The sequence below is a fragment of the Capra hircus genome, chromosome 3 (genome assembly GCF_001704415.2).
Source record: "Capra hircus breed San Clemente chromosome 3, ASM170441v1, whole genome shotgun sequence".
Lineage (NCBI taxonomy): Eukaryota > Metazoa > Chordata > Mammalia > Artiodactyla > Bovidae > Capra > Capra hircus.
The window spans coordinates 7,305,929-7,329,370 of NC_030810.1; the positions used below are offsets into that span (position 1 = coordinate 7,305,929).

General features: G+C 50.4%; 1 protein-coding gene across 1 annotated transcript in view; it reads left to right on the forward strand.

The window, feature by feature from the left end:
* Positions 1 to 23,442, forward strand: part of MROH2A (maestro heat like repeat family member 2A) — a 58,525-nt gene that overhangs the window by 18,473 nt on the left and 16,610 nt on the right. The window contains exons 12-26 of the mRNA XM_018040933.1: positions 292 to 368; positions 1,345 to 1,464; positions 1,735 to 1,845; positions 7,591 to 7,735; positions 9,178 to 9,218; positions 9,765 to 9,906; positions 10,620 to 10,672; positions 10,999 to 11,106; positions 15,600 to 15,719; positions 15,924 to 16,046; positions 17,156 to 17,308; positions 19,717 to 19,839; positions 21,024 to 21,103; positions 22,369 to 22,477; positions 23,248 to 23,343. Of these exons, the coding sequence (XP_017896422.1) occupies positions 292 to 368; positions 1,345 to 1,464; positions 1,735 to 1,845; positions 7,591 to 7,735; positions 9,178 to 9,218; positions 9,765 to 9,906; positions 10,620 to 10,672; positions 10,999 to 11,106; positions 15,600 to 15,719; positions 15,924 to 16,046; positions 17,156 to 17,308; positions 19,717 to 19,839; positions 21,024 to 21,103; positions 22,369 to 22,477; positions 23,248 to 23,343 (1,601 nt within the window). The remainder of the gene's footprint in view (positions 1 to 291; positions 369 to 1,344; positions 1,465 to 1,734; positions 1,846 to 7,590; positions 7,736 to 9,177; positions 9,219 to 9,764; positions 9,907 to 10,619; positions 10,673 to 10,998; positions 11,107 to 15,599; positions 15,720 to 15,923; positions 16,047 to 17,155; positions 17,309 to 19,716; positions 19,840 to 21,023; positions 21,104 to 22,368; positions 22,478 to 23,247; positions 23,344 to 23,442) is intronic.

Here is a 23,442-nt window from a genome sequence, read left to right on the forward strand (position 1 = left end):
GGCCACTAGTTTCCAAAGAAAACCATGTGATGCAAAGGCCAAGGGCGTGAGGCATGAAGACGACGACCCCTGGGCTGGGTGGGCGGGCACTGAGAGCACCGGGTGGCTTCTGAGGGCAGCAGCCTGGAGCGTGTGGGGGGAGACAGAGGTTCTCAGGAGGCATGGCATGGATGAGTCCCCAAACCCCTGTCTCCCGTGGAAGGGGGCAGGCGAGGCCTCACCACTTCTGGGCATCTCCTCAGAGCCCAGCCCTGAGGCCAGTGGACCTCCAGGTGGGTTTCCCTCTTTCAGAGCCCAAAATGAACATCAGGACCATCTACCTGGCCATCCGGGTGGTCAAGAACACTCTCTCCGACACCCGGTCCAAGGTAACAGGGTGGAGAGACCTAGAAAGGGGGTGTGTGCTGGGCCTCTGCAGGGCAAGTGGAGGGAAGTCAGAGCGCCTTCTTCATCAGCTGCAGCCTGCTTGCCCACCCCTCCCCTCTGTGCATGGAGGTAGGGCTGCCTTCTCAAGGAAGGCCCTTTGACGGAAAACCTACCTTCCCAGCCAGTCCTGAGTGGGGCTAGAGAAGAATAAGGCTCCTTGAAGCTGTGGCCCCTCCCCCAAGACCCTCCCTGTCACCAAGAATCTGGAGTTTTTCTTGTAAAGGGTCTCCGACACCACCCTGGACAGAGGAGGGGCCAAACACACCAAGCGTCAGCCCAAGCTGCTTGGCTAGCTAGGTGTTTTGTAAGGTCATTACCACATTTGAGAAAAGCAACTCTGCAAATAAAGGTTAAAAAAACCCACCGTCTTGGCCACTCCAGCCTCGGCCCCCTGGAGAATAGCTTGGCTTCTGGACACAGCCCCTGCGGCTGACCCTCATGTCCTGGGGGTGCAGTTCAGAACGGTGAGGGTTTGCATAAACCAGGGAGGGAACAGGGGCACTCGGTCTTGAGCCTGAGGCAGAGCTGTCTTTAATACCTGGAGGATGTCAGGGGTAGAGGGAATAGGCTTATTCTGTGTCATCCCCATGTATGAGCTCTGGGGAGCCCGGGAGAAGAATCAGCTGGTTCTCGCTAGGGCTTCCTGAGGATGGAGCAACTCTACAGAGAAAGCAGTGCTCATGTCTCTGAAGGGCTTAGATGAGGCTCCTGGGTAGGCCTGCTGCTGAGCAGGGTCCCCTGGATGAGGCAGGCGGAGTCACCTGGATGAGGTGGTGGACAGAGTGGGCAGCAGCCAGGTAGCCCCGGAGACCCCTTCCAGACCACAGCACCCTCAGACCCTAGCTGTCTCGTGTCATGGGGTTGGGTGCAGGAGGTGGAACCTCTAGCGCCCAGCACGTCTGTGCTCTGGCCTCTCAGGTGAGGATGGCCATTCTCCGCATCATCGGGCAGCTGGCCCTGTCCGGCTTCCAGGACAGAATCAAAGGTTGGGGCCTGAAGTATGTGTCTGTGCAGCTGACCTTGTCCACCTACAAACTGGTGAGTGATGATGGAGCAGCTGGGCTTTGGAAACGGTTTCCACTGCATTGAGGAAAGAGCACTGCTCGATGAGCCTGCATGCGTGCACACGTGCGCAGACACACAGGAAGCTGCCAGAGGTCTAGAAAACAGTGAAACGTGCATAGCTCTGGGCATCTGGGAGACTCAGTGTCTGGGTGTCAAGCCTCTTGCGGGAGAGGAAACCACAGCTGAGCCCATGGCAAGCTCCTGCTGGCCCACAAGCAGGCACTCCTTGGTTCTGTCTTCCAGACCAACCGCAGGGACAACTTTTATCAGAGGGACCTAGAGGAGAAGATGGTCCACAAGGTCACCATGGACACCGTGAAGATCATAACCTCTTCTGTCAGTGGGATGACTAATGTGAGTTGGCCCACTGGGCTGGCCCACTGGGGCTGATGGCTCGTGTCTGTGCTGTGCTAGGCTGTGAGAGGACGATAGCACAGGCCCAGAATTCTGTACTATTGCTTCTCCCATTGCCACTACCTGGGAGGATGGGGGGCCCCAGATCTTCCAATTACCTGAGCTTGTTTTCAAGATTCAGTTCCTCGGTGGGCCCTTATTATCTTCACCAGGGCAGTGCTTGGCACACAGTAGGCCTAATACGTATCACTTGACTTATTGCTTGAAATGCATCCATTAACTTAAAGCCCCTCAGTCCAGGCGTGTGTGTGTGTGTGTGTGTGCACGCGTGCATGTGTATTCAGTCGCTCAGTATGTCTGATTAATTGTGGCCCCATGGACTGTAGCCCACCGGGCTCCTCTGCCCATAGAATTTTCCAGGCAAGAATACTGGAGTGGGGTGCCATTTCCTACTCCAGAAGATCTTCCTGACCCAAGGATCAAACCTGTGTCTTCTGTACTGGCAGGCAGATTCTTCACCACTAGGGCCACTTGGGAAGCCCGTGCATATGCATGCATGTGTGTATATGTGTGAGTGTGCAAATAAATGATTCTAGGGATTACATCTCACAAACATTCATGAGTTCCAACTGTGTGTAAGTCATCAGGGCATACACAGGAAGGCTCAGGATGACCCCCCAAGTTGTTCACAGGCTTTAGGGGAAACAAACGTGTCCATTTTTAATTGCATTACAATGTGACATAGCAATAAGATAGGGAAAGTTTACCATGACTGCATATGGAGGGAATCATTGTCTATTAATCAAGGCCATGGGCCAGATGCTCCCATCCAGTGGCAGCTTCTCTTAATTACAGAAATAATAGTTATAGTAATAATAATAATAATGGTTACAATTCATTAATCACACACGGCAGGTACTGTGCCAGATGTGTAGCATCTAGAGTCTTACTTAATTATCCCAACCACCCTGTAAGGTAAGGTCTGTTGTTATTATTACCTAGCTTTTATAAATAAGGAAACTGAGGCTCAGAGGGACTCATTAAGTTGCTCAAGGATTCTAAGCTGATAAAGAGTGGAGCCAGGATGAAAATGCTCTTTCCTGTTCATTATGCTACATCCCTGGGGGAACCCAGTAGCCAGGGGTTCTAGTCCTGATCGCTAGAACACATCAAGCAACTTCACTTGTTAGTAGCATAGGAGCTCACCCCAAACTCCTAGGGGTGGGAGTGGGGCTAAAGGGAATCAGGGTCACTGGGGGTGTTCAGTGATCATCTGGTGAGATGGGAGATGGCAGGGTGAAGCTGGAAGGCTAGAGTCACGGCTGTAAGAATCTGTAGAGAAATAGAATGAGTAGGAGATGTGTGTGTGTGTGTGTGTGTGTGTATCTCAAAAATATCAATAAATTCAGATATGCGGATGATGCCACCCTTATGGCAGAAAGCAAAGAGGAACTAAAGAGCCTCTTGATGAAGGTGCAAGAAGAGAGTGAAAAGGCTGCCTTAAAACTGAACATTTAGAAAACAAAGATCATGGCATCCAGTCCGATCACTTCACAGCAAGTAGATGGGGAAACAATGGACACAGTGACAGACTTTATTTTCTTGGGCTCCAAAATCACTACAGATGGTGAATGCAGCCATGAAATTAAAAGATTCTTGCTCCTTGGAAGAAAAGCTATGACAGACCTAGACAGCATATTAAAAAGCTGAGACATTACTTTGCAGACAAAGATCTTTATAGTCAAAGCTATGGTTTTTCCAGGAGTCATGTACAGATGAGATAGTTGGACCATAAAAAAAGGGGGAGTGCCAGAGAACTGATGCTTTAGAATTGTGGTGATGGAGAAGACTCTTGAGAGTCCCTTGGACAGCAAGAAGGTCCAAACAGTCAATGCAAAAGGAAATCAACTCTGAATATTCACTGGAAGGACTGATGGTGAAATTGAAGCTCCAATACTTTGGCCACCTGATGAGAAGAGCCGACTCATTGGAAAAGACCCTGGTGCTGGGAAAGCTTGAAGGCAGGAGGAGAAGGGGACAACAGAGGATGAGATGGTTGGATGGCATCACTGACTCTATGGACATGAGTTTGGGCAAACTCTGGGAGATGGTGAAGGACAGGGAGGCCTGCCGTGCTGCAGTCCATGGGGTCACAAAGGGTCGGACATGACTGAGCAACTGAACAACAACATATATATTGTGCAGTTGTGAAGGCTGGCAAGTCTGAAATTTAGGGGGTAGGGCGGCAGGCTGAAGACTCATGCTTGCTCCTCATGCTGAGGCTGTAGCCTTGAGGCAAGCAAGCTCTCTCCTTCCTCAGGGAAAACTGTTCTTACCCTCAACTGATTTGATGACAGAATGTGGTCCACTGGAGAAGGGAATGGCAAGCCACTTCAGTATTCTTGCCTTGAGAACCCCATGAACAGTATGAAAAGACAAAATGGTAGGATGCTGAAAGAGGAACTCCCCAGGTCAGTAGGTGCCCAATATGCTACTGGAGATCAGTGGAGAAATAACTCCAGAAAGAATGAAGGGATGGAGTCAAAGCAAAAACAATACCCAGTTGTGGATGTGACTGGTGATGGAAGCAAGGTCCGATGCTGTAAAGAGCAATATTGCATAGGAACCTGGAATGTCAGGTCCATGAATCAAGGCAAATTGGAAGTGGTCAAACAAGAGATGGCGAGAGTGAATGTCGACATTTTAGGAATCAGTGAACTAAAATGGACTGGAATGGGTGAATTTAACTCAGATGACCATTATATCTACTACTGAGGGCAGGAATCCCTCAGAAGAAATGGAGTAGCCATCATGGTCAACAAAAAGAGTCCGAAGTGCAGTACTTGGATGCAATCTCAAAAATGACAGAATGATCTCTGTTCGTCTCCAAGGCAAACCATTCAATATCACAGTTATCCAAGTCTATGCCCCAACCAGTAACGCTGAAGAAACTGAAGTTGAACGGTTCTGTGAAGACCTACAAGACCTTTTAGAACTAACACCCAAAAAAGATGTCCTTTTCATTATAGGGGACTGGAATGCAAAAGTAGGAAGTCAAGAAACACCTGGAGTAACAGGCAAATTTGGCCTGAGAATGCGGAATGAAGCAGGGCAAAGACTAATAGAGTTTTGCCAAGAAAATGCACTGGTCATAGCAAACTCCCTCTTCCAACAACACAAGAGAAGACTCTACACATGGACATAAATCAGATTGATTATATTCTTTGCAGCCAAAGATGGAGAAGCTCTATACAGTCAACAAAAACAAGACTGGGAGCTGACTGTGGCTCAGATCATGAACTCCTTATTACCAAATTCAGACTTAAATTGAAGAAAGTAGGGAAAACCGCTAGATCATTCAGGTATGACCCAAATCAAATCCCTTATGATTATACAGTGGAAGTGAGAAATAGATTTAAGGGCCTAGATCTGATAGATAGAGTGCCTGATGAACTATGGAACGAGGTTCGTGACATTGTACAGGAGACAGGGATCAAGACCATCCCCATGGAAAAGAAATGCAAAAAAGCAAAATGGCTGTCTGGGGAGTCCTTACAAATAGCTGTGAAAAGAAGAGAAGTGAAAAGCAAAGGAGAAAAGGAAAGATATAAGCATCTGAATGCAGAATTTCAAAGAATAGCAAGAAGAGATAAGAAAGCCTTCTTCAGCGATCAATGCAAAGAAATAGTGGAAAACAAAAGAATGGGAAAGACTAGAGATCTCTTCAAGAAAATTAGAGAGACCAAGGGAACATTTCATGCAAAGATGGGCTCGATAAAGGACAGAAATGGTCTGGACCTAACAGAAGCAGAAGATATTAAGAAGAGGTGGCAAGAATACACGGAAGAACTGTACAAAAAAGATCTTCACGACCTGGATAATCACAATGGTGTCATCTAGAGCCAGACATCCTGGAATGTGAAGTCAAGTAGGCCTTAGAAAGCATCACTATGAACAAAGCTAGTGGAGATGATGGAATTCTAGTGGAGCTATTTCAAATCCTGAAAGATGATGCTGTGAAAGTGCTGCACTCAATATGCCAGCAAAATTTGGAAAACTCAGTGGTGGCCACAGGACTGGAAAAGGTCAGTTTTCATTCCAATCCCAAAGAAAAGCAATGCCAAAGAATGCTCAAACTACCGCACAACTGCACTCATCTGACATGCTAGTAAAGTAATGCTCAAAATTCTCCAAGCCAGGCTTCAGCAATACATGAACCGTGAACTTCTTGATGTTCAAGCTGGTTTTAGAAAAGGCAGAGGAACCAGAGATCAAATTGCCAACATCTGCTGGATCATGGAAAAAGCAAGAGAGTTCCAGGAAAACATCTATTTTTGCTTTATTGACTATGCCAAAGTCTTTGACTGTGTGGATTACAATAAACTGTGGAAAATTCTGAGAGAAATGGGAATACCAGACCACCTGACCTGCCTCTTGAGAAATCTATATGCAGGTCATGAAGCAACAGTTAGAACTGGACATGGAACAACAGACTGGTTCCAAATAGGAAAAGGAGTACATCAAGGCTGTATATTGTCACCCTGCTTATTTAACTTCTGTGCAGAGTACATCATGAGAAACTCTGGACTGGAAGAAACACAAGCTGGAATCAAGATTGCTGGGAGAAATATCAATAATGTCAGATATGCAGATGACACCACTCTTATGGCAGAAAGTGAAGAGGAACTAAAAAGCCTCTTGATGAAGGTGAAAGAGGAGAGTGAAAAAGTTGGCTTAAAGCTCAACATTCAGAAAACAAAGATCATGGCATCCGGTCCCATCACTTCATGGGAAGTAGATGGAGAAACAGTAGAAACAGTGTCAGACTTTTGGGGGGCTCCAAAATCACTGCAGATGGTGACTGCAGCCATGAAATTAAAAGACACTTACTCCTTGGAAGAAAAGTTATGACCAAACTAGATAGCATATTCAAAAGCAGAGACATTATTTTGCTGACTAAGGTCCGTCTAGTCAAGGCTATGGTTTTTCCAGTGGCCATGTATGAATGTGAGAGTTGGACTGTGAAGAAAGCTGAGCGCTGAAGAATTGATGCTTTTGAAGTGTGTTGTTGGAGAAGACTCTTGAGAGTTCCTTGGACTGCAGGGAGATCCAACCAGTCCATTCTGAAGGAGATCAGCCCTGGGATTTCTTTGGAAGGAATGATGCTAGAGCTGAAACTCCAGTACTTTGACCACCTCATGCTAAGAGGTGACTCATTGGAAAAGACTTTGATGCTGGGAGGGATTGGGGGCAGGAGGAGAAGAGGACGACAGAGGATGAGATGGCTGGATGGCATCACTGATTCGATGGACGTGAGTCCGAGTTAATTACGGGAGTTGGTGATGGACAGGGAGGCCTGGTGTGCTGCAATTCATGGGGTCGCAGAGTCGGACACGAGTGAGTGACTGAACTGAACTGAACTGAACTGGTGAAGTCAACTCACATTATCCAGAGTAAACTCCTATATAGATTTTGGACTTTCATCAGATTGCATCAAAATACCTTCACTGCCACACCTAGATTAGTGCCTGATTGAATAACTGTGTGTTCACTCGCCAAGTTGACACACAGAAACTGATCATCACAGTTGGCAAGAGCAGCTGGGTTGTCGGCCCAGTGTGCCTCTCTAGGGGATTGGGGGTTAGAGGGAGAGCTGGTCAGAGGATGTGCTCGATGCGGGTGGAGTGAGGCCCGCAGGCTCGGCACTGCAGGCTGACCCCGTGCCCCCTCCCTGCCCGTCCACAGGAGTTCTGGGTGAGGCTCCTGTGCTACATCATGGAGACGGACTACACGGAGGCCCTGACCCCCATCTGCGTCAGCCTCACCAACCTGGCTGAACGCCAGCTGCACGCCAAGGATGAGGAGGCCAACGCAAGCAAGAGCAGGCACGGTGGGCAGCCCCCCTGCACCAGCTGGAGGGACTGGGCAGGTGGGCTCCCCCGTGGCTGGGATGGTTCCCCCTTCTCCAGGAAGCAGCCTGGAGCCCAGAGAGCCAGGCCTTGCCAAAGAGGCTGCCCTTACCAAAATCACAGGAGGTTACAATCATACACTCTTCCTCTGGCAGTCCACTCCTCTCGTCCCCACCTCCCCCTGACCCTGGCCCAGACCCCAGGGCAGGGGTCCTGGCTCAGGCTTCCCCCAAGTGTGAGCTCTCTGGCCCCCAAGAGCCAGCTGGAAGGACTGTATATCCCATCTGAGTCCTCTGGAACCACCCCCACCAGGCCCTCCCACTCGCCCCTGATGACTCACTTGTTAGCATCAGACCCTCAAGAAAGGGACTAGACCGACCTACTTATGGGGGACCCTGCCATCCAAGGGGGCTGCTGTCATGGTCCTGGGGCTTTGAGGATGGATGTGTCCACTTTCAGGAGGTGACTGGGAGCCTCACAGGACCCAGCGATGGTGAAGGGCAGAGCCAGGTCTGAGCATCTGGCTAGATCACCCCCGGTCTACCTCCTCCCTCCTGGGTGCCGCCCCTCCCCGCAGCTTCTCAGCAGGCCTGCCCCTCCCTCGGCCGCTGGTCCAAATGCTGTGAGTTCCTGCTACTCCTGGGCTCCCAGCCTCCCAGAGCCTGCAGAGGGAGGGGAGGGGAACGGGCGGGTGTCTAGTTACTGTTGGCTCAACAAGGCCAAGACTCACAGTAGGAAAGAAACACTCTCACAGCCAGACTGGTGTGTGCTCCCAAGTAGGCACATCCTGAAAAGAGCACAGTATATTAACGCATATATATGGAATTTAGAAAGAAGATAACGATGACTCTATATGCAAGACACCAAAAGGCACACAGATGTAAAGAACAGACTTTTGGACTCTGTGGGAGAAGGCGAGGGTGGGATGATTTGAGAGAATAGATCTGAAACATGTCTATTACCATATGTGAAACAGATCGCCAGTCCAGGTCTGATGCATGAGACAGGTTGCTCAGGGCCAGTGCACTGGATGACCCTGAGGGATGGGATGGGGAGGGAGGTGGGAGGGAGGTCGGAGGGAGAGTTTGGATGGGGAGCACATGTCCACCCATGGCTGATTCATGTCAATGTATGGCAAACCCCACCACAATATTGTAAAGTAATTAGCCTCCAATTAAAATAAATTGTTAAACTGAAAAAAAACAAGGAGGGGGGCATCTTCTCAAACCCAGCCTGTAGCACCAGGCGCCTTCTTCCCGGGATGGCCAGTTGTAATGATGTTCTCTATGGAAAATCCCCTGTCCTGAACCCTCCTGCATTCTGGGGGGTGCTGCGATGCTGTTGGGGCAGCACCTCGCAGGGAGAAGCTCCCCGGGGCACAGGAGCAGGGCAGCCTCAGTATCCTGTATCTTTCTCTCCCCAGTGGACCTGCCTGCGCCACAGAAACTGCTGGCCCGTCTCCTGGTGAGTGGCTCACGGGGTCTGTGCGCTGGCCTGGCCCCGTCTGAGTCCTGCAGTGCCCCTCCCATGAGCTCCTAATCCCCAGGGCCTCCAGGGGGAGCATGGAGCTGGATGCTTGGCAGGACACAGCTTTCCAGCACCCCCGTCGTCTCTCTGGGGAGATGCGGCAAGGGCAGCAGGCTCCCAGATTTCTCTGCTGGGCCTTTGAATGGCCCCAAGCATCTGCAGGACATTGTCAGCAGCCTGCCCTTCCCTGGGGGTCAGCTCTGCCCTGCACCCATGCATCTTCCTCCTTGTGTTGACCCTGCTCCAAGCTCCATGGAACCCTGGGTGGGGAGGGAGTCTGCGCTCTCGTTTCTCTTTTCCTCTCTTCAGCATCCTCTGCAGGGATGCTCTGATCCTGGGAATCCTCGGAGCTCTGCTTGAAAGGCCCCATCCTATCCAACTCTCCCTTTATGGGCTCAGACAGCGAGGCCTCAGGTTAGGGTGCATGGGGCCTGGGGCTGCCCAGCACAGGAGGGGCCCCACTGGAGTCTCGGTGTTCCCCAGGTACTGATGTCATCCCCCTACAAGGGGGAGGGCCGCGGGATCGCCATGCTCAACCTTCTGAAGACCCTGAGCCAGAGCATCGCCCCCTCCATGGCTGACATGTGGGAGCTAGAGATCCCGCTGCTGGTGAAGTACCTGGAAGGTGAGATGTCCCGGGTGCATGTGCAACCCACCCCCTAAGTGCGCATGCCAGGTACTAGACGTGTGGCATGAGCAAAGGAGCCTGTGGTGCTTGTGTGAGTCACCCCCGCTTTGCAGTGTACCCACTGGGTGCTAGTCTTGTAGCCTGAGCAAAGGAGCCCAGAGTGCCTGTGCGATACCCCACACACACCCCTAGTGTACACACTGTGTACTAATCACCTGGCTCTGAGCAAAGGAGCCCAAGTTGTGTTCTCAAGCCAGCATCCCCCACCACATTGGTGTACTCGCTGGGTACTAAACATGTGGCCTGAGCAAAGGAGCCTGCGGTGCTTGTGTGAGTCACTCCCCACCCCCCACCGCGTACCCGCTGGGTGCCAGTCATGTGGCCTGAGCAAAGAAGCTCAGAGTGTATTTGTGATCTCCTCACACACACCCCTAGTGTACATGCAATGTACTAACCACCTGATCTGAGCAAAGGAGCCTGGGGCGTGTGAGCCACCCTCCATCTGTGTACCTGCCGTGTACAAGTCACGTGGCCTGAGCCAGGGCGCTGAGGCTCCCGGTGGCCAGCACAGCCTACTCTGGTCCTTGGAGGGTGGGGAGGGAAGTGCGGCATGTGGGGAGCCCGTCCACGGAGGACCCCAGCTGCTGCATTTGGGAGGCGGCATGGAGGAGCGGCAGGAGGCAGGAGCGCGGGCGGCCTTCTCTCTGCAGAACACACTGAGTTTACGTGGAACCAGGAGACGTGGGAGGACAAGCTGATTCAGGTAGAGGCGATCCCGCAGCCTGAGGCCGGGGTGGGGGGCGGTGGGGAGTTGAGGAGCCCCTAGGGAACACGTCCCCCTCCTGTCAGAAGGCTTGGGGAGCACGAGCAGCCACAGCAGGAGACCCCAGCCTGGAAACCAGGAGCCCCGGAGGCGGCCCAGGGGAGCCCTCCCGGCAGCCCCCAAGCCCACGCAGCACTGGCTCTGGGTCGGGGCTGAGAGGGCGAAGCCATCCAGAGGCCGGGGAAGGCGCTAGAGAGGGGCAGTCGCTGCTCAAGGCACACAGCCCTCTGAGCCCTGCGCACCTCTGCCTTCTCCCCCACCCCCAGTTTCTGAGAAACTCCCTCAAGAAGACTCGGGGTTCCAACTGGAGCCTGCGTCTGAGCAAAGAGCTGAACAACCAGATCGAGAGCTTCGACAGCCCCTCCCTGGAGAAGGTTGGTTCCCAGAGGCAGGGCTGTTCAGACAGGGAGGGGGCTCCGGGGCCAGCGCGTGGGAGAGCAGGTGCGCCTGAGGCTGCCCCAGCGCCCCGGGAGGGGAGGCGGCCGCCTGCTCCTGGCCCGAGGGCTGTAGTGTTTTGTTCTGTCTTGTTTTCCCTCAAGAGCCTGCTTTGCTGCAGCTGGGGGCATTTCCCCCCAGTCACCCGCTTCCCCATTCCTCTCACCTCGCCCCCCACCTGCAGCGTCACCCTGCAGAGCCCCTGGCAAGGAGTGAGATGTCTGAGCGTGTTCTGGTAAATAGTGCAAAGGGGGAAGGTGACACCGAACCCCAGGATGCCAAAGCGGGAAGATGAGGCCTGGAGGGGAGCCAGAGCTGGGGCTGGGTGGGGGGCTCCACCTGTGGCAGGCGGGGTAGAGCAACAGCACCCCTTCTCTCAGACCCTGCCGCACACCCGCCCCCATCCCCCCCCCACACTAGTGTCTCCTCCCACCTCACCCAGCTACTGGCTCATGACCACCGCATGTTTGTATATCATCGTTAAGGGGTCTTTGCAAAACTATAAACATTGTTGACAGTCAGAGAAGGTCTTGACCAATGGAAAACATGTTCACAGATTGGAGGACAATATATTTGAGATGGTGACACTTGCCAATTTATCTATAGATTCAACACGACCCCCACTATAATCCCAGCTGGCTTCCTGCCCCCACCCCCAGAGACTGACAAGGTGATCCTAGAATTCCTGTGGAAATATAAGGGGCCCGGAATAGCCAACACAGTTATGTTTTAAAAACGAACAAAATTGGAAGACTCAGATTTTGCGATTTCAAGACTTCTTGCATCGTCACAGTAAACAAGGCAGGGTGATGCTGGCATCAGGACAGGTAATGGACCGATGGAATCGAATTGAGGGTCTGGAAATAGACCTCACATTTACTGTCAACTGATTTTCAACAAGAGTGCCAAGACAATTCAGTGGGGAAGGAGTCGTCTTTTCAACAAGTGATGCCGGGAAGACGTGCATAGCCACTTACAAAAGAATGAAGTTGGGCCCCTTCCTCATACCATACACAAAAACTAACTCAAAATGGACCATATATGTAAATGTAAAAGATGAAAATATAACATTCTTAGAGTGAAACAAATATAAATCTTCATGATCTTGGCTTGAGCAAAGTCTTCTGAGAAATAACACCCAAAACACAAGTGATGAAAGAGAAAATAGGTAAATGGGACATCATCAAAGCTAAAAAGTTTTGCGCTGAAAATGGTGCCGTCAAGAAAGTGAAAAATCAACCCACCAAATGAGAGACAATATTTGCAAATCTAGTCCCTGAGAAGGGAATTGTATCCAGAATATATAAAGAACCCTTATAATCAATAATACAATGACAAATAAACCAATTTAAAAATGGGTGAAGGAAAGATATACAAATGGCAAGTAATCACATGAAAAAATTTTCAAGATCATTGCCATTAAGGAAATGCAAATCAAAACCGCAAGACATCACTCCACACTCACAAGGATGGCTGTAATCAAAAAGACAGATAATAACAAATATTGACAAGAAGATAAAGAAATTGGGACTCTGATATATTGCTGGTGTAATACAAAATGGTACAGTGTTTTTGAAAAGCAGTTTGGCATTTCCTTGAAATGTTAAATATGGAGCTACCTATGACCTAGCAATCATGCTCTTAATTATATATGCCCAGAAGAAATGAAAACATATGTCCACACAACAGCTTGTACATAAATAATCAGAGCAACATCATTCAGATAGCCAAAAAGCGGAAAAAACTCAAGAGTTCATCAGTGGATAAATGAGTAAACAAACTGGGCTATATCCATACAACAGAGTGTTATTCAGCCATGAAAAGGAGTGAAGTGCTTACATCTGCTGCAGAAAGGATGATCCTTGAAAGCATTACACTAAGTGCAAGAAGCCAGATGCGAAGGCCCACGAATGATATGGCTCTACTTATTTGCAATATCCAAAACAGGCAAATCTAACGAGACAGAAAATTAAACGGGTGGTTGTCACAGACGAGGGGAATGTGGGGTGACTGCCAATGTGTACAGGCTATGGTTTTTCCAGTGGTCATGTATGGATGTTAGAGTTGGACTGTGAAGAAGGCCGAGCGCCGAAGGATTGATGCTTTTGAACTGTGGTGTTGGAGAAGACTCTTCAGAGTCCCTTGGACTGCAAGGAGATCCAACTAGTCCATTCTGAAGGAGATCAGCCCTGGGATTTCTTTGGAAGGACTGATGCTGAAGCTGAAACTCCAATACTTTGGCCACCTCATGCAAAGAGTTGACTCATTGGAAAAGGCTCTGATGCTGGGAGGGATTGGGGGCAGGAGGAGAAAGGGACAACAAAGGATGAGATGGCTGGATGGCATCACTGACTCGATGGACATGAGTTTGGGTGAACTCCGGGAGTTGGTGATGGACAGGGGGACCTGGCATGCTGCGATTCATGGGGTCGCAAAGAGTCAGACACGACTGAGCGACTGAACTAAACTGAAAGATGTTTAAAAAGAATTTTTAGAGAAGTCAACTAAAGTTTTCATTTGTTCAAATATGCACCCTTCATAATAGCATATGTAAAATAGACACAGCATGTCTGTCTTCTGTAGCTAAATGCTATAGATCTGTGGGTGTAAGATCTTATCAGATGTCAGTTCAGGGCCAGATGCCCATTTGAAAGAAACTTGTATGTAGTATTTAGTAAGCCAATGCATACAATTCAACCTTATTACAATAACTCACCTAGCTTAAAGCAAAGTAAACAAATAAATAGGGTTTCATTGGCTCAGATAGCTTAAAAAGTCGTGACTGGATACAGTGCCTTAAGGAATTTCATCAGGACTCTCCCAGACTCCTCATCACTCAGACAGGCATCTTCTGGGGCTAGGGGGAGCAAGGCTGCTGAAGCCTCCAGATTTGTAATTCTAGTAGATAGAATCATTCTTTCCCCAAAAGTAACCATCATCTCCCCTATAAACAAACAAAATTACGAGATAATGAAAAGAGACCCTATTCAAAGCAGCAACACAATGGAAAATTTGCAACCAAATAAAACTAGGGAATATGTGAAATATGTGGAACCAAGGTGAAGAACCCCAAAGTACAAGAAGGGGCAGAAAGGCTGAAAGAAAGCCTGACCAAACATACACAACCTCTGCTTCTTGGATAGGAAGTCTCCGTTGCTCAGGTGTCCTTTTTTTCTCAAGTTAATCTGCAGTACAGGGACGTCCCTGGTGGTCCCCTGGTTAGGACTCCGTGCTTCCACTGCAGCGGGGAAGGGTTTGATCCCTTGTCAGGGAACAAAGATCCTGCACAGCAAGTGATGCGGCCAAAAAAAAAAAAAAAAAAATCTGCAATGCAATTTACTTCTAATTTCCCAAAAGGGAAATTTGTGGAAATCTGACAGTTTTATTTGACAAGATTATTTCTACGTTTGCCCTAATGAAAAAAATGTAAGAGAATAATAGCTAAGAGCATATTTTTTTAAAAGCTCATTAGAGAAGGATTTGTTCTCCCAGAACAAAGATGTAAGTGAATGAAATGAAATACAACCATGGAGTGACAGGAAGAATATACTGATGAATATTTTTATAGTCTTAACATGGAATAGAAGAGACCGTCATATGCATGAAAAGAATCTTTTAGAAAGACAAAGGAAAAGAAAGAGACCGTACTCTGTGAAAATGAAAATTGTCTGCATGACAAAAAGAAATCAGTATGAATAAAATCAAAAGTGAAATGGGACACTGGCGAAATGGACCACAGGAGTGATCACTTAAGAAGTGAGCCTCAGGCTATGCTGGGTTTTATTCTTTCCTTTAAGATTTTTTTTAATGTGGACCATTTTTTAGAAGTTATTTTTTAATTTGTGATGGTATTGTTTTTATATTATGTTTTGGCTTTTTGACTGCTTGATTTTTAACCCTGGTTCTACTGCTTCCTGCTAATTTTATCGTCTCAAAATGCCTTTTGCCTTTCAGAATTGTTGTGCAGATTAAGTGAGATAATATATGTCTGTTCTCATTTTTCTTCCCCAAATGTATACACAATGTTCTTGTAAACAAAAAATAAGAGAAATAATCCAACAATGGGGAAAGAATTCAGGCAGAAATTCCAAGATTGGACCATGAGAAGATGCAAAGATGACTAACCAAATGCAAACATTCCACCTCTCGTGGATAACATCCTAAGGCAGAGAGAAGGCAGGAGGATAAGTGCTCCTGGGTCTGTTGGTGGGAGTGTAGATTGATGCAGTTTATATAGGGGAGAAACCTGGCCCCCACTCTTGGTAACATGCCTGCCTTGCTACAGCCTAACCTCTCAGATTAGCCTGGATACTTGTTTTTAAAAATATACAAAAGGCATATTTTTAAATCTGGAGGGACGAGTAGAGACCTCCCCTTGGGAGAGGGCCGGGTTGGAGGCTTGAAGCTCCCTGTGTCCCTTCCGCCCCGCCAGGGCTTTCTGTACCGGGCCTTGGGCTTCACCCTGGCCACGGGCCTGGAGGCCGACAAGGTGGAAGTGCTGCTGCTGGAGCTGCTGTACAAGACGGACTACAGCAACGACTTCGACCGGGAGGTGCGGGTGCCCCGTGGTCCCCTCCGGGCCTTGGGAGGACGCGGTGTGCGCGTGCCTGTGCGTGTGCGCGTGCCTGTGCGTGTGCGCGTGCCTGTGCGTGTGCGCGTGCCTGTGCGTCTCTCCGTGTGTGGGGGAGGGGGGGCGCAGCGCACGGGGTGTCCCCAGCACCCCCGCCCTCAGCCTGCCCGCTGGGTCCTCCCGCAGGGCGTGATCCTGTGCTTTGGCCTGTGTGCCCGGGGCCAGGTGAAGACGGTGCTGGGCGTGCTCCATGACTTTGAAGAGAGGATCCAGGAGTCGGAGCAGTCCTGGCAGATTGGCGCCTGGCGGGTGAGGCGCCCTTGCTCCATCGTCAGCTCCCTGGGGGCCTCTTAGAATGGTGCTCTCAGCCCCCAACCAAGGCTCTTCAGTTCAGATCAGTCACTCAGTCATGTCTGACTCTTTGCCACCCCATGGACCACAGCACACCAGGCCTCCCTGTCCATCACCAACTCCCGGAGTTTACTCAAACTCATGTCCATTGAGTCAGTGATGCCATCCAACCATCTCATCCTCTGTCATCTCCTTCTCCTCCCGCCCTCAATCTTTCCAGCATCAGGGTCTTTTCAGATGAGTTAGCTCTTCGCATCAGGTGGCCAAAGTATTGGAGTTTCAGCTTCAACATCAGTCCTTCCGATGAATATTCAGGACTGATCTCCTTTAGGATGCACTGGTTGGCTCTCCTTGCAGTCTTACTGGATCTCAATAAGAAACTCCACTCTGTGTTTCCTTCGCCAAAGTGGACTGGGGAATCAGATCAAGGAGGCCAAGGGCCGGGCCTGGAGGCTGTCCAGTCTGTCCTCAGGGCACAGTGCCCGGGGCTGGCTGAGCCCCCAAGGGCCACCAGCTGAGTCACTGATGCTTCAGGTTTTGGCCTTGGATTGGACCCTTCCCCTGTGGGTCTGGTAGTTTGAATATAGAGAATTGGGAATGTCCCGGCTTCTCTCCCGGCTTCTCCACAAAGTGGAGACTGAGACCTGGATTTCTAGTCAAAGCCTGGAGAATGTGGGCTCCCCTGCTCCTCCTTCCATGGTGGGTTGGGTGGCCTCCGACACCTCCTCCCGGAAGAGCTGGGCTGAGGCTCTCTGTTCCCAGTGAATCACCAGCATCTCGGGAGCCCCTGGCCCAGACCAGGTGCTCAGTAGGTGAAGGCATGAGGGCGTGCACAGCCGCCTCTGGTCGCGGTGTCTGCACAAAGCCCCTGCGACCAGCAGTCATGGCCATGTCTGACCTGCTCACACGCTACAGCCAGGGCACAGCGTACAGCAGGAGCTCAGTAAAGGTGTGCCCAATGGACGAGTACACGACTGAGCACTTCCGGTGCCCAGGAAACATCTGAAGGAACAGACCCTCTCCCCGATGGCCACAGTGGCTTCTTCCCCTTCTCGTTGGCCTCACAGAAGGACCATCCCTGGAGGCGGGAGACGGTGAAGGGTGCGCTCATGGTGATGTACAGCTGCGTGGCCTCCTACTGCCACCCGCAGATGCTTCTCATCCACGTGGACAACCCCATCACCACCAAGATCATCCACCACTACTCCAGCAGCTGCCAGGTAACCCTGGGATCCCACAGACATGCCATGCCCCGATGATGCCCTCCTGAGCCCCAGACTGGGGCAGGGGGAGAGCTACCCTGCATCATTATCTGGGCACTGCCAGCCCCACGCAGGAGATTCGAGTCCTGGAGTCCTGCCTGTCACTCAGCATTTGGGAAGATCATTGCCCCAATCTCTCTGCTGCAGGGGGGGTCAGCGGTGGGGAGCAGCCTTTCCCCCATTACTGAGTAGGGGTGATTGTGGGTTGCTGAAGTCATAGGACAAGCCTTTGCCCAGCCCTTTGCACATGCCTTCTTTCACCTCTGCCCCTACCTGACACCTGACCCCAAGACCTTTCATAAGGATCAAGAAAGGGGTTGTCTTCAGAGAGGCAAAGGGAATGGCTGCTTTCTTGGAAAAGCCAGGAGGAGAAAACTCGGAATAAAGGAGAAATGACTTTATTATTACTGTTTTGAAAACTATGGTGAAGTACATGACGTGAAATTTGTCATCATAACCACTTTTAAGCATGCAGTTCATTGGCATTCATTTCAGTTCAATCACTCAGTCGTGTCCGACTCTTTGCGACCCCATGGACTGCAGCACACCAGGCCTCCCTGTCCATCACCAACTTCCAAAGTTTACACAAACTCATGTCCGTTGAGTTGGTGATACCATCCAGCCATCTCATCCTTTGTCGTCCCCTTTCCCCCCACCTTCAATCTTGCCCAGCATCAGGGTCTTTTCCAATGAGTCAGTTCTTTGCTTCATGTGGCCAATGTATTAGAGTTTTAGCTTCAGCATCAGTCCTCCCAATGAATATTCACGACTGATTTCCTTTAAGATGGACTGATTGGATCTCCTTGAAGTCCAAGGGACTCTCAAGAGTTCTTCTCCAAAAGCATCAGTTTTTTGGCACTCAGTTTTCTTTAGAGTCCAACTCTCATATCCATTCATGGCTACTGGAAAAAACATAGCTTTGACTAGACAGACTTCTGTTGGCAAAGTAATGTCTCTGCTTTTCAATATGCTGTCTAGGTTGGTCATAACTTTTCTTCCAAGAAACAAGTGTCTTTTAATTTCATGGCTGCAGTAACCATCTGCAGTGATTTTGGAGCCCCCCAAAATAAAGTCTGTCACTGTTTCCACTGTTTCCCCATCTATTTGCCATAAAGTGATGGGACCAGATGCCATGATCTTAGTTTTCTGAATGTTGAGCTTTAACCTACTTTTTCACTCTCCTCTTTCACTTTCATCAAGAGGCTCTTCAAATCTTCTTCACTTTCTGCCATAAGGGTGGTGTCATATGCTTTTCTGAGGTTATTGATATTTCTCCCAGCAATCTTGATTCTAGCTTGTGCTTCATCCAGCCCAGCGTTTCTCATGATGTACTCTGCATATAAGTTAAATAAGCAGGGTGACAATATCCAGCCTTGACGTACTCCTTTTCCTATTTGGAACCAGTCTGTTGTTCCATGTCCAGCTCTAACTATTGATTCCTGACCTGCATACAGATTTCTAAGAGGCAGGTCAGGTGGTCTGGGATTCCGATATCTTTCAGAATCTTCCAGAGTTTGTTGTGATCCACAGTCAAAGGGTTTGGCATAGTCAATAAAGCAGAAGTAGATGTTTTCCTGGAACTCTCTTGCTTTTAGATGATCAAACGGATGTTGTCAACTTGATCTCTGACTCCTCTGCCTTTTCTAAGTCCAGATTGAACATCTGAAAGTTCACGGTTCACATACTGTTGAAGCCTGGCTTGGAGAATTTTGAGCATTACTAGTGTGACTTTAAGTGCGTTCAAACTGTTGAGCAGCCATCGCCATCATTCATCTCCAGACCTTCATCTTCCTAAACTGAAACTCTGTCCCCACTAGCATCAACTCCCCAGTCCCCCTGCCCTAGCTCCTGGCATCCACCCTTCTACTTCCTATCTGTAAGATGGTGACACTCCAGGCATCTCATATGATCTGAAATCACAGTGTTTGTCCTTTTGAGACTGGCTGATCTCATTTCGCATGATGTCTTGAAGGTAAGTGCATGCCTTAAAAGCAAAACTGATTTGACCTCCGTAACTTACTTCGCCCCTACGGTGATGCACAGGGCTCAGGTCCTCTGGTCAGTGAAGGTCCCCCTGACTGGCATTGCTGTACTCGGGCTCAGAATGGAGGGGTTCGGGGATTCAGCACCTTCTGGGGGGACCATGGGGGCGCTGTGCCCTGTCCAGTGCCTGGCCCATGTCCCCGCCAGGTTGCTGAAGGGCAGAATGGGGCGACCGTCTCTCAGCGTGCCCCTGACACTGATACTTTCTCAGCAGAGGAGAGGGTGTTCTATGTGGCCCCAGGGTCTGGAAGCAGGGGCCCGGTCTTGGGGTCTTTGTGGCTCACCCAAAAAAAGGTCCTCCCTGCCCCTCGTCATGGTCACAGGACATCTGCCTCAAACTGGCCTTCATGAAGAGTGTGGTGCAGGTCACGGATGCCATCAAGAACATCAAGGACCTGGAAGACTTCCAATTTTCCCAAAAGGCAACCCTGACTGGCATTATCATGGTAAGCCATCTGGGGGGTTTCCTCCATCCTGGGCAGTTTGGGGGTTTCACTCTGCTGACCTGAGGCCGTCTGAGGCCCAAGGGGTGGCAGGAGTCTCCGAGGCACCACCTGTCTCAGTTTGGCTTTGACCCGACTATAGGCGTTCTGCATGTGACATTCTTATATCTGATAAAAGCTTTTCATGGCCAGGAACATTCCGGAAGCCGGGGCTGAAGACCCCTGCCCTCGAGCCCAGTGATGCCCCTGAGGTGTCTGGTTTAGGGCTGGGAGACAGAGCCCCATGGGTCAGCCCTAGCTAGCCCCAGCGTTTCTCCATAGGCAGGACCAGGAGGTTGGGCTCTGCTGTGGGCAGGACTTACAGCTACTTTTGCCCAGAACTTTCTTAAGATGTAGAAAGTACCAGCTGTCCAAAGGCAAGAGGCAGTGACAGGGGCTGCTGAGGCTGTGGTCAGCCCCTGACCCTCGTCCCCAGACCTCTCCACTCCCTGCGGTGGAAACCCTAGCCCCTGAACACCCTCTGGTTGCACTGGCAGCAGCCTGGAGGGAAGGGAGATATGGATGGAACAGGTGGCCCTGAGAAAGAATCAAACATTGATTAGGCTCCCACTCGAGGTCGAGAGCAACACGCATGTAATTTCACACCAGCCTGGTACAGCCCTGTGGACCAGGCCCCGAGTCCTCATGTCACACCTGAGCAAGGGCTCAGGCTGAGGAAGTGATCTGCGCAAGGACACACAGCCAGTAAGTGGCAGAAATGAGCAAGAAGCACCAGCCCATCTTAGCTCCACTCCTCCCATGAGATTTTGCTGCTTCCCCTGGGCTTCCCTCATAGCTCAGCTGGTAAAGAATCTGCCTGCAATGAGACCTGAGTCAATCCCTGGGTTGGGAAGATCCCCTGGTAAAGGGAAAAGCTACCCACTCCAGTATTCTGGCCTGGAGAACTCCAGGGACTGTATAGTCATTGGGTCGCAAGTTGGAGCAACTTCACCTAAAATGTCAAAGGCCAGCTGATCACGAAAAGAATGAGAGTGCGTGCGGTGTTGGAGCCCGTCGTACGACGTCAGGCCCTCCTGGCTGTAACCAGGGAGCGCCCCTGCCAGCGGAGTCACTGTCCGCCCAAGCCCCTCCCTGGCCATCGCGGGGCTCGGGTGGCCTGGCGGCTCACTGCCCTGCCACCCCGGCAGGCCATCATCAAGGCAGAACCGACTGACAGCCTGGTTTCTCCCGTGCGGACCATGGCCATGGATGCCCTCTCGTACTTGAGGTGAGCCGGGCACCTGCCCTGGGCTGGAGACGAGGTCTGAGGCCACCTCTCAGTGCTTCTGGGGGAGGTTGCACCTCCTTCGGGGTTTCCCTGGTGGCCCAGACGGTAAAGAATCTGCCTGCAATCAGAAGACGCGTGTTCTATCCCTGTGTGGGGAAGACACCCTGGAGATGGGAATGGCAACCCACTCCAGATTCTTGCCTGCAGAACCCCAAGGACGGGCTATAGTCCATGGGTCAGAAAGAGTCGGATACGAACACTTGCACTTTAAACAAAATTATTGGATTTGAGTAGGAGCGGGAGGGCCCTAGAAAGGTGAAATACAGGACCCCTTTGGAAGGCAGGAGTTTGAAGTTTAAGTCGGGGGTGGCTCTCCCTTCTGAAGGCAAAACAGAGCCAAAGAAGAACTTGTAACAGTTCTGATACCCTGCCCCGCCAAAGACTTAAATAAGGATCCCTGGAGCTGGGCACGGCCCATGGGGCCCTTAGAAGGCTCTCCTGTGATTCTAATATGCAACTAGGCTTGAGAATCACCTATGAAGGGGGCAGAAAGAGAATCAGCTGGCATGCATCACGCAGCTAGCTACTACCACCAAAGGTTTATTAAAACACAGATGGCCTCCATTCCAGAAGTTTTTTGTTTTTTTCTTTTAAGATTTTTTTTTAATGTGGGCCATTTTTTAAAAGATTTATTGAATTTTTTACAGTATTGCTTCTGTTTTATGTTTTGGCTTTTTGGCCATGAGATACGTAGGATTGAACCTGCACCTCTGGCACTGTATGGCAAAGCCTTAACAACTGGACTGCTAGGGAAATCCTCCACTCCAGAGCGTTTGATTCAGCAGCTCTGAGGTGGAGATGTAGAATTTGCATTTTCTAATAAACTCCAAGGTGATGCTGCTGCTGCTCCTGGTCCAGGTATTACAGTTGACAACTCCTGGGCCAGGACCAACCAGAAGCAAAGTCTGTGGTTGCAGTCACGGAGGACCAATGGAATGTTTCTGAACAGGAGAGAGAGACTCAGAGCAGACAGTGATAGGAGAGGAGGCTGTGGATGCCTGAGTCTCCGCTTCAGTCACAGACAGACAGTGGACACTGGTGGGTGGAGCCAGGGCCCTTGAGGGGGGACAGACACCTGAACCCCCAAACAGAGAAGCTGGCCCCTCCTTCGTTCTGTGACATGGCACCTCCCACCACCCCCCAGACTGGGCAGAGCAGGGTCTCAGTTCCCCACTGATCACTCCTCTTATCACTTCTTTCTCTAGCAAACTGAAGCCTTTCTACTCCACAGAGGAAAGCAGTGATCTGATGGATATTAGTATACACTCTGTAATTTCTCTCCAACCCCCAGGAGAGAGCAATGAGTCCATTAAGGTAGGTCCCTCTGGGCCACCTCATTTTCTGGGTCAGGACTTGGAAGTTGATGTTAACATGGGCAGTGCTGGGAGCCCACCATCCTGGACCATCTGGGAGTGGTTAGGGGAGCAAAGTACAGCAGCCTCTGTCAGTCAGTGTAAGGTGATGCTAGCTGCTGTAACATATACGCTCTGAAATCTTCATGGTTTAACAAGATGATTGTTTTTCTCACTCAAATGATGTCCAGTTGGCAGCAGAGGTGGAGAGGGGGCTGCTTCCTGCAGTTGTTCAGGGACGTGGACTGGCAGAGGCCCCATGGCTCCTCAGGTGGGCAGTGATACCCAGCTCCAGAGGGAGTCTGAAGGATTTATGAGCCGCTTGGCCCTCCTTATTGGCCAGAACTTGGTCACATGGCTCCTGGGAAATGTAGCTGCAAGGGATCCTGGGAAATGTAGTCCCCAACTTGATGACTGTTTCCCAAAAGGTTGTGGAAGAGGAGGACAAATCTCTTGTGGACAGGGAGCCATCTGTGCCTCCAGGTCCTGGCCCTGGATGCGAGGGGTCAGGAGACCTAGGCTTAGGAGTCCAGTTTCCTCCTTTGCAAAAGGGGTTCCTCTTGAGAATGTCTTATGTGTCACATAAGGAACATAAAGAACTCAGTCTGAGCAGAAGTCAAAAGGAAGTTATCAGACCATCTCACAATATTTGACCCTGGCATGGGCCACCCAGAGTCCTGGCAGGTGGCTGTTCCCTCACTGCTGCCAAGCTCTCCCTTCTCTTGGCCACAGACCCTGTATACGAACGCCCTGCGTGCCCTGGAGCAGCTGATGGAGGGCCTCATGCAGAGACACCTAGACCCCAAGGGGCTGCAGGAGATGGTGCATGTGAGTTGCCTGGAGGAGGGCCAGGAGCTGGTGGTGGCCCAGAATGCTGGTCCGAGGGCCAGACTCTCAGTGGGAAACAGGCGTGCATTAAGAATTGAT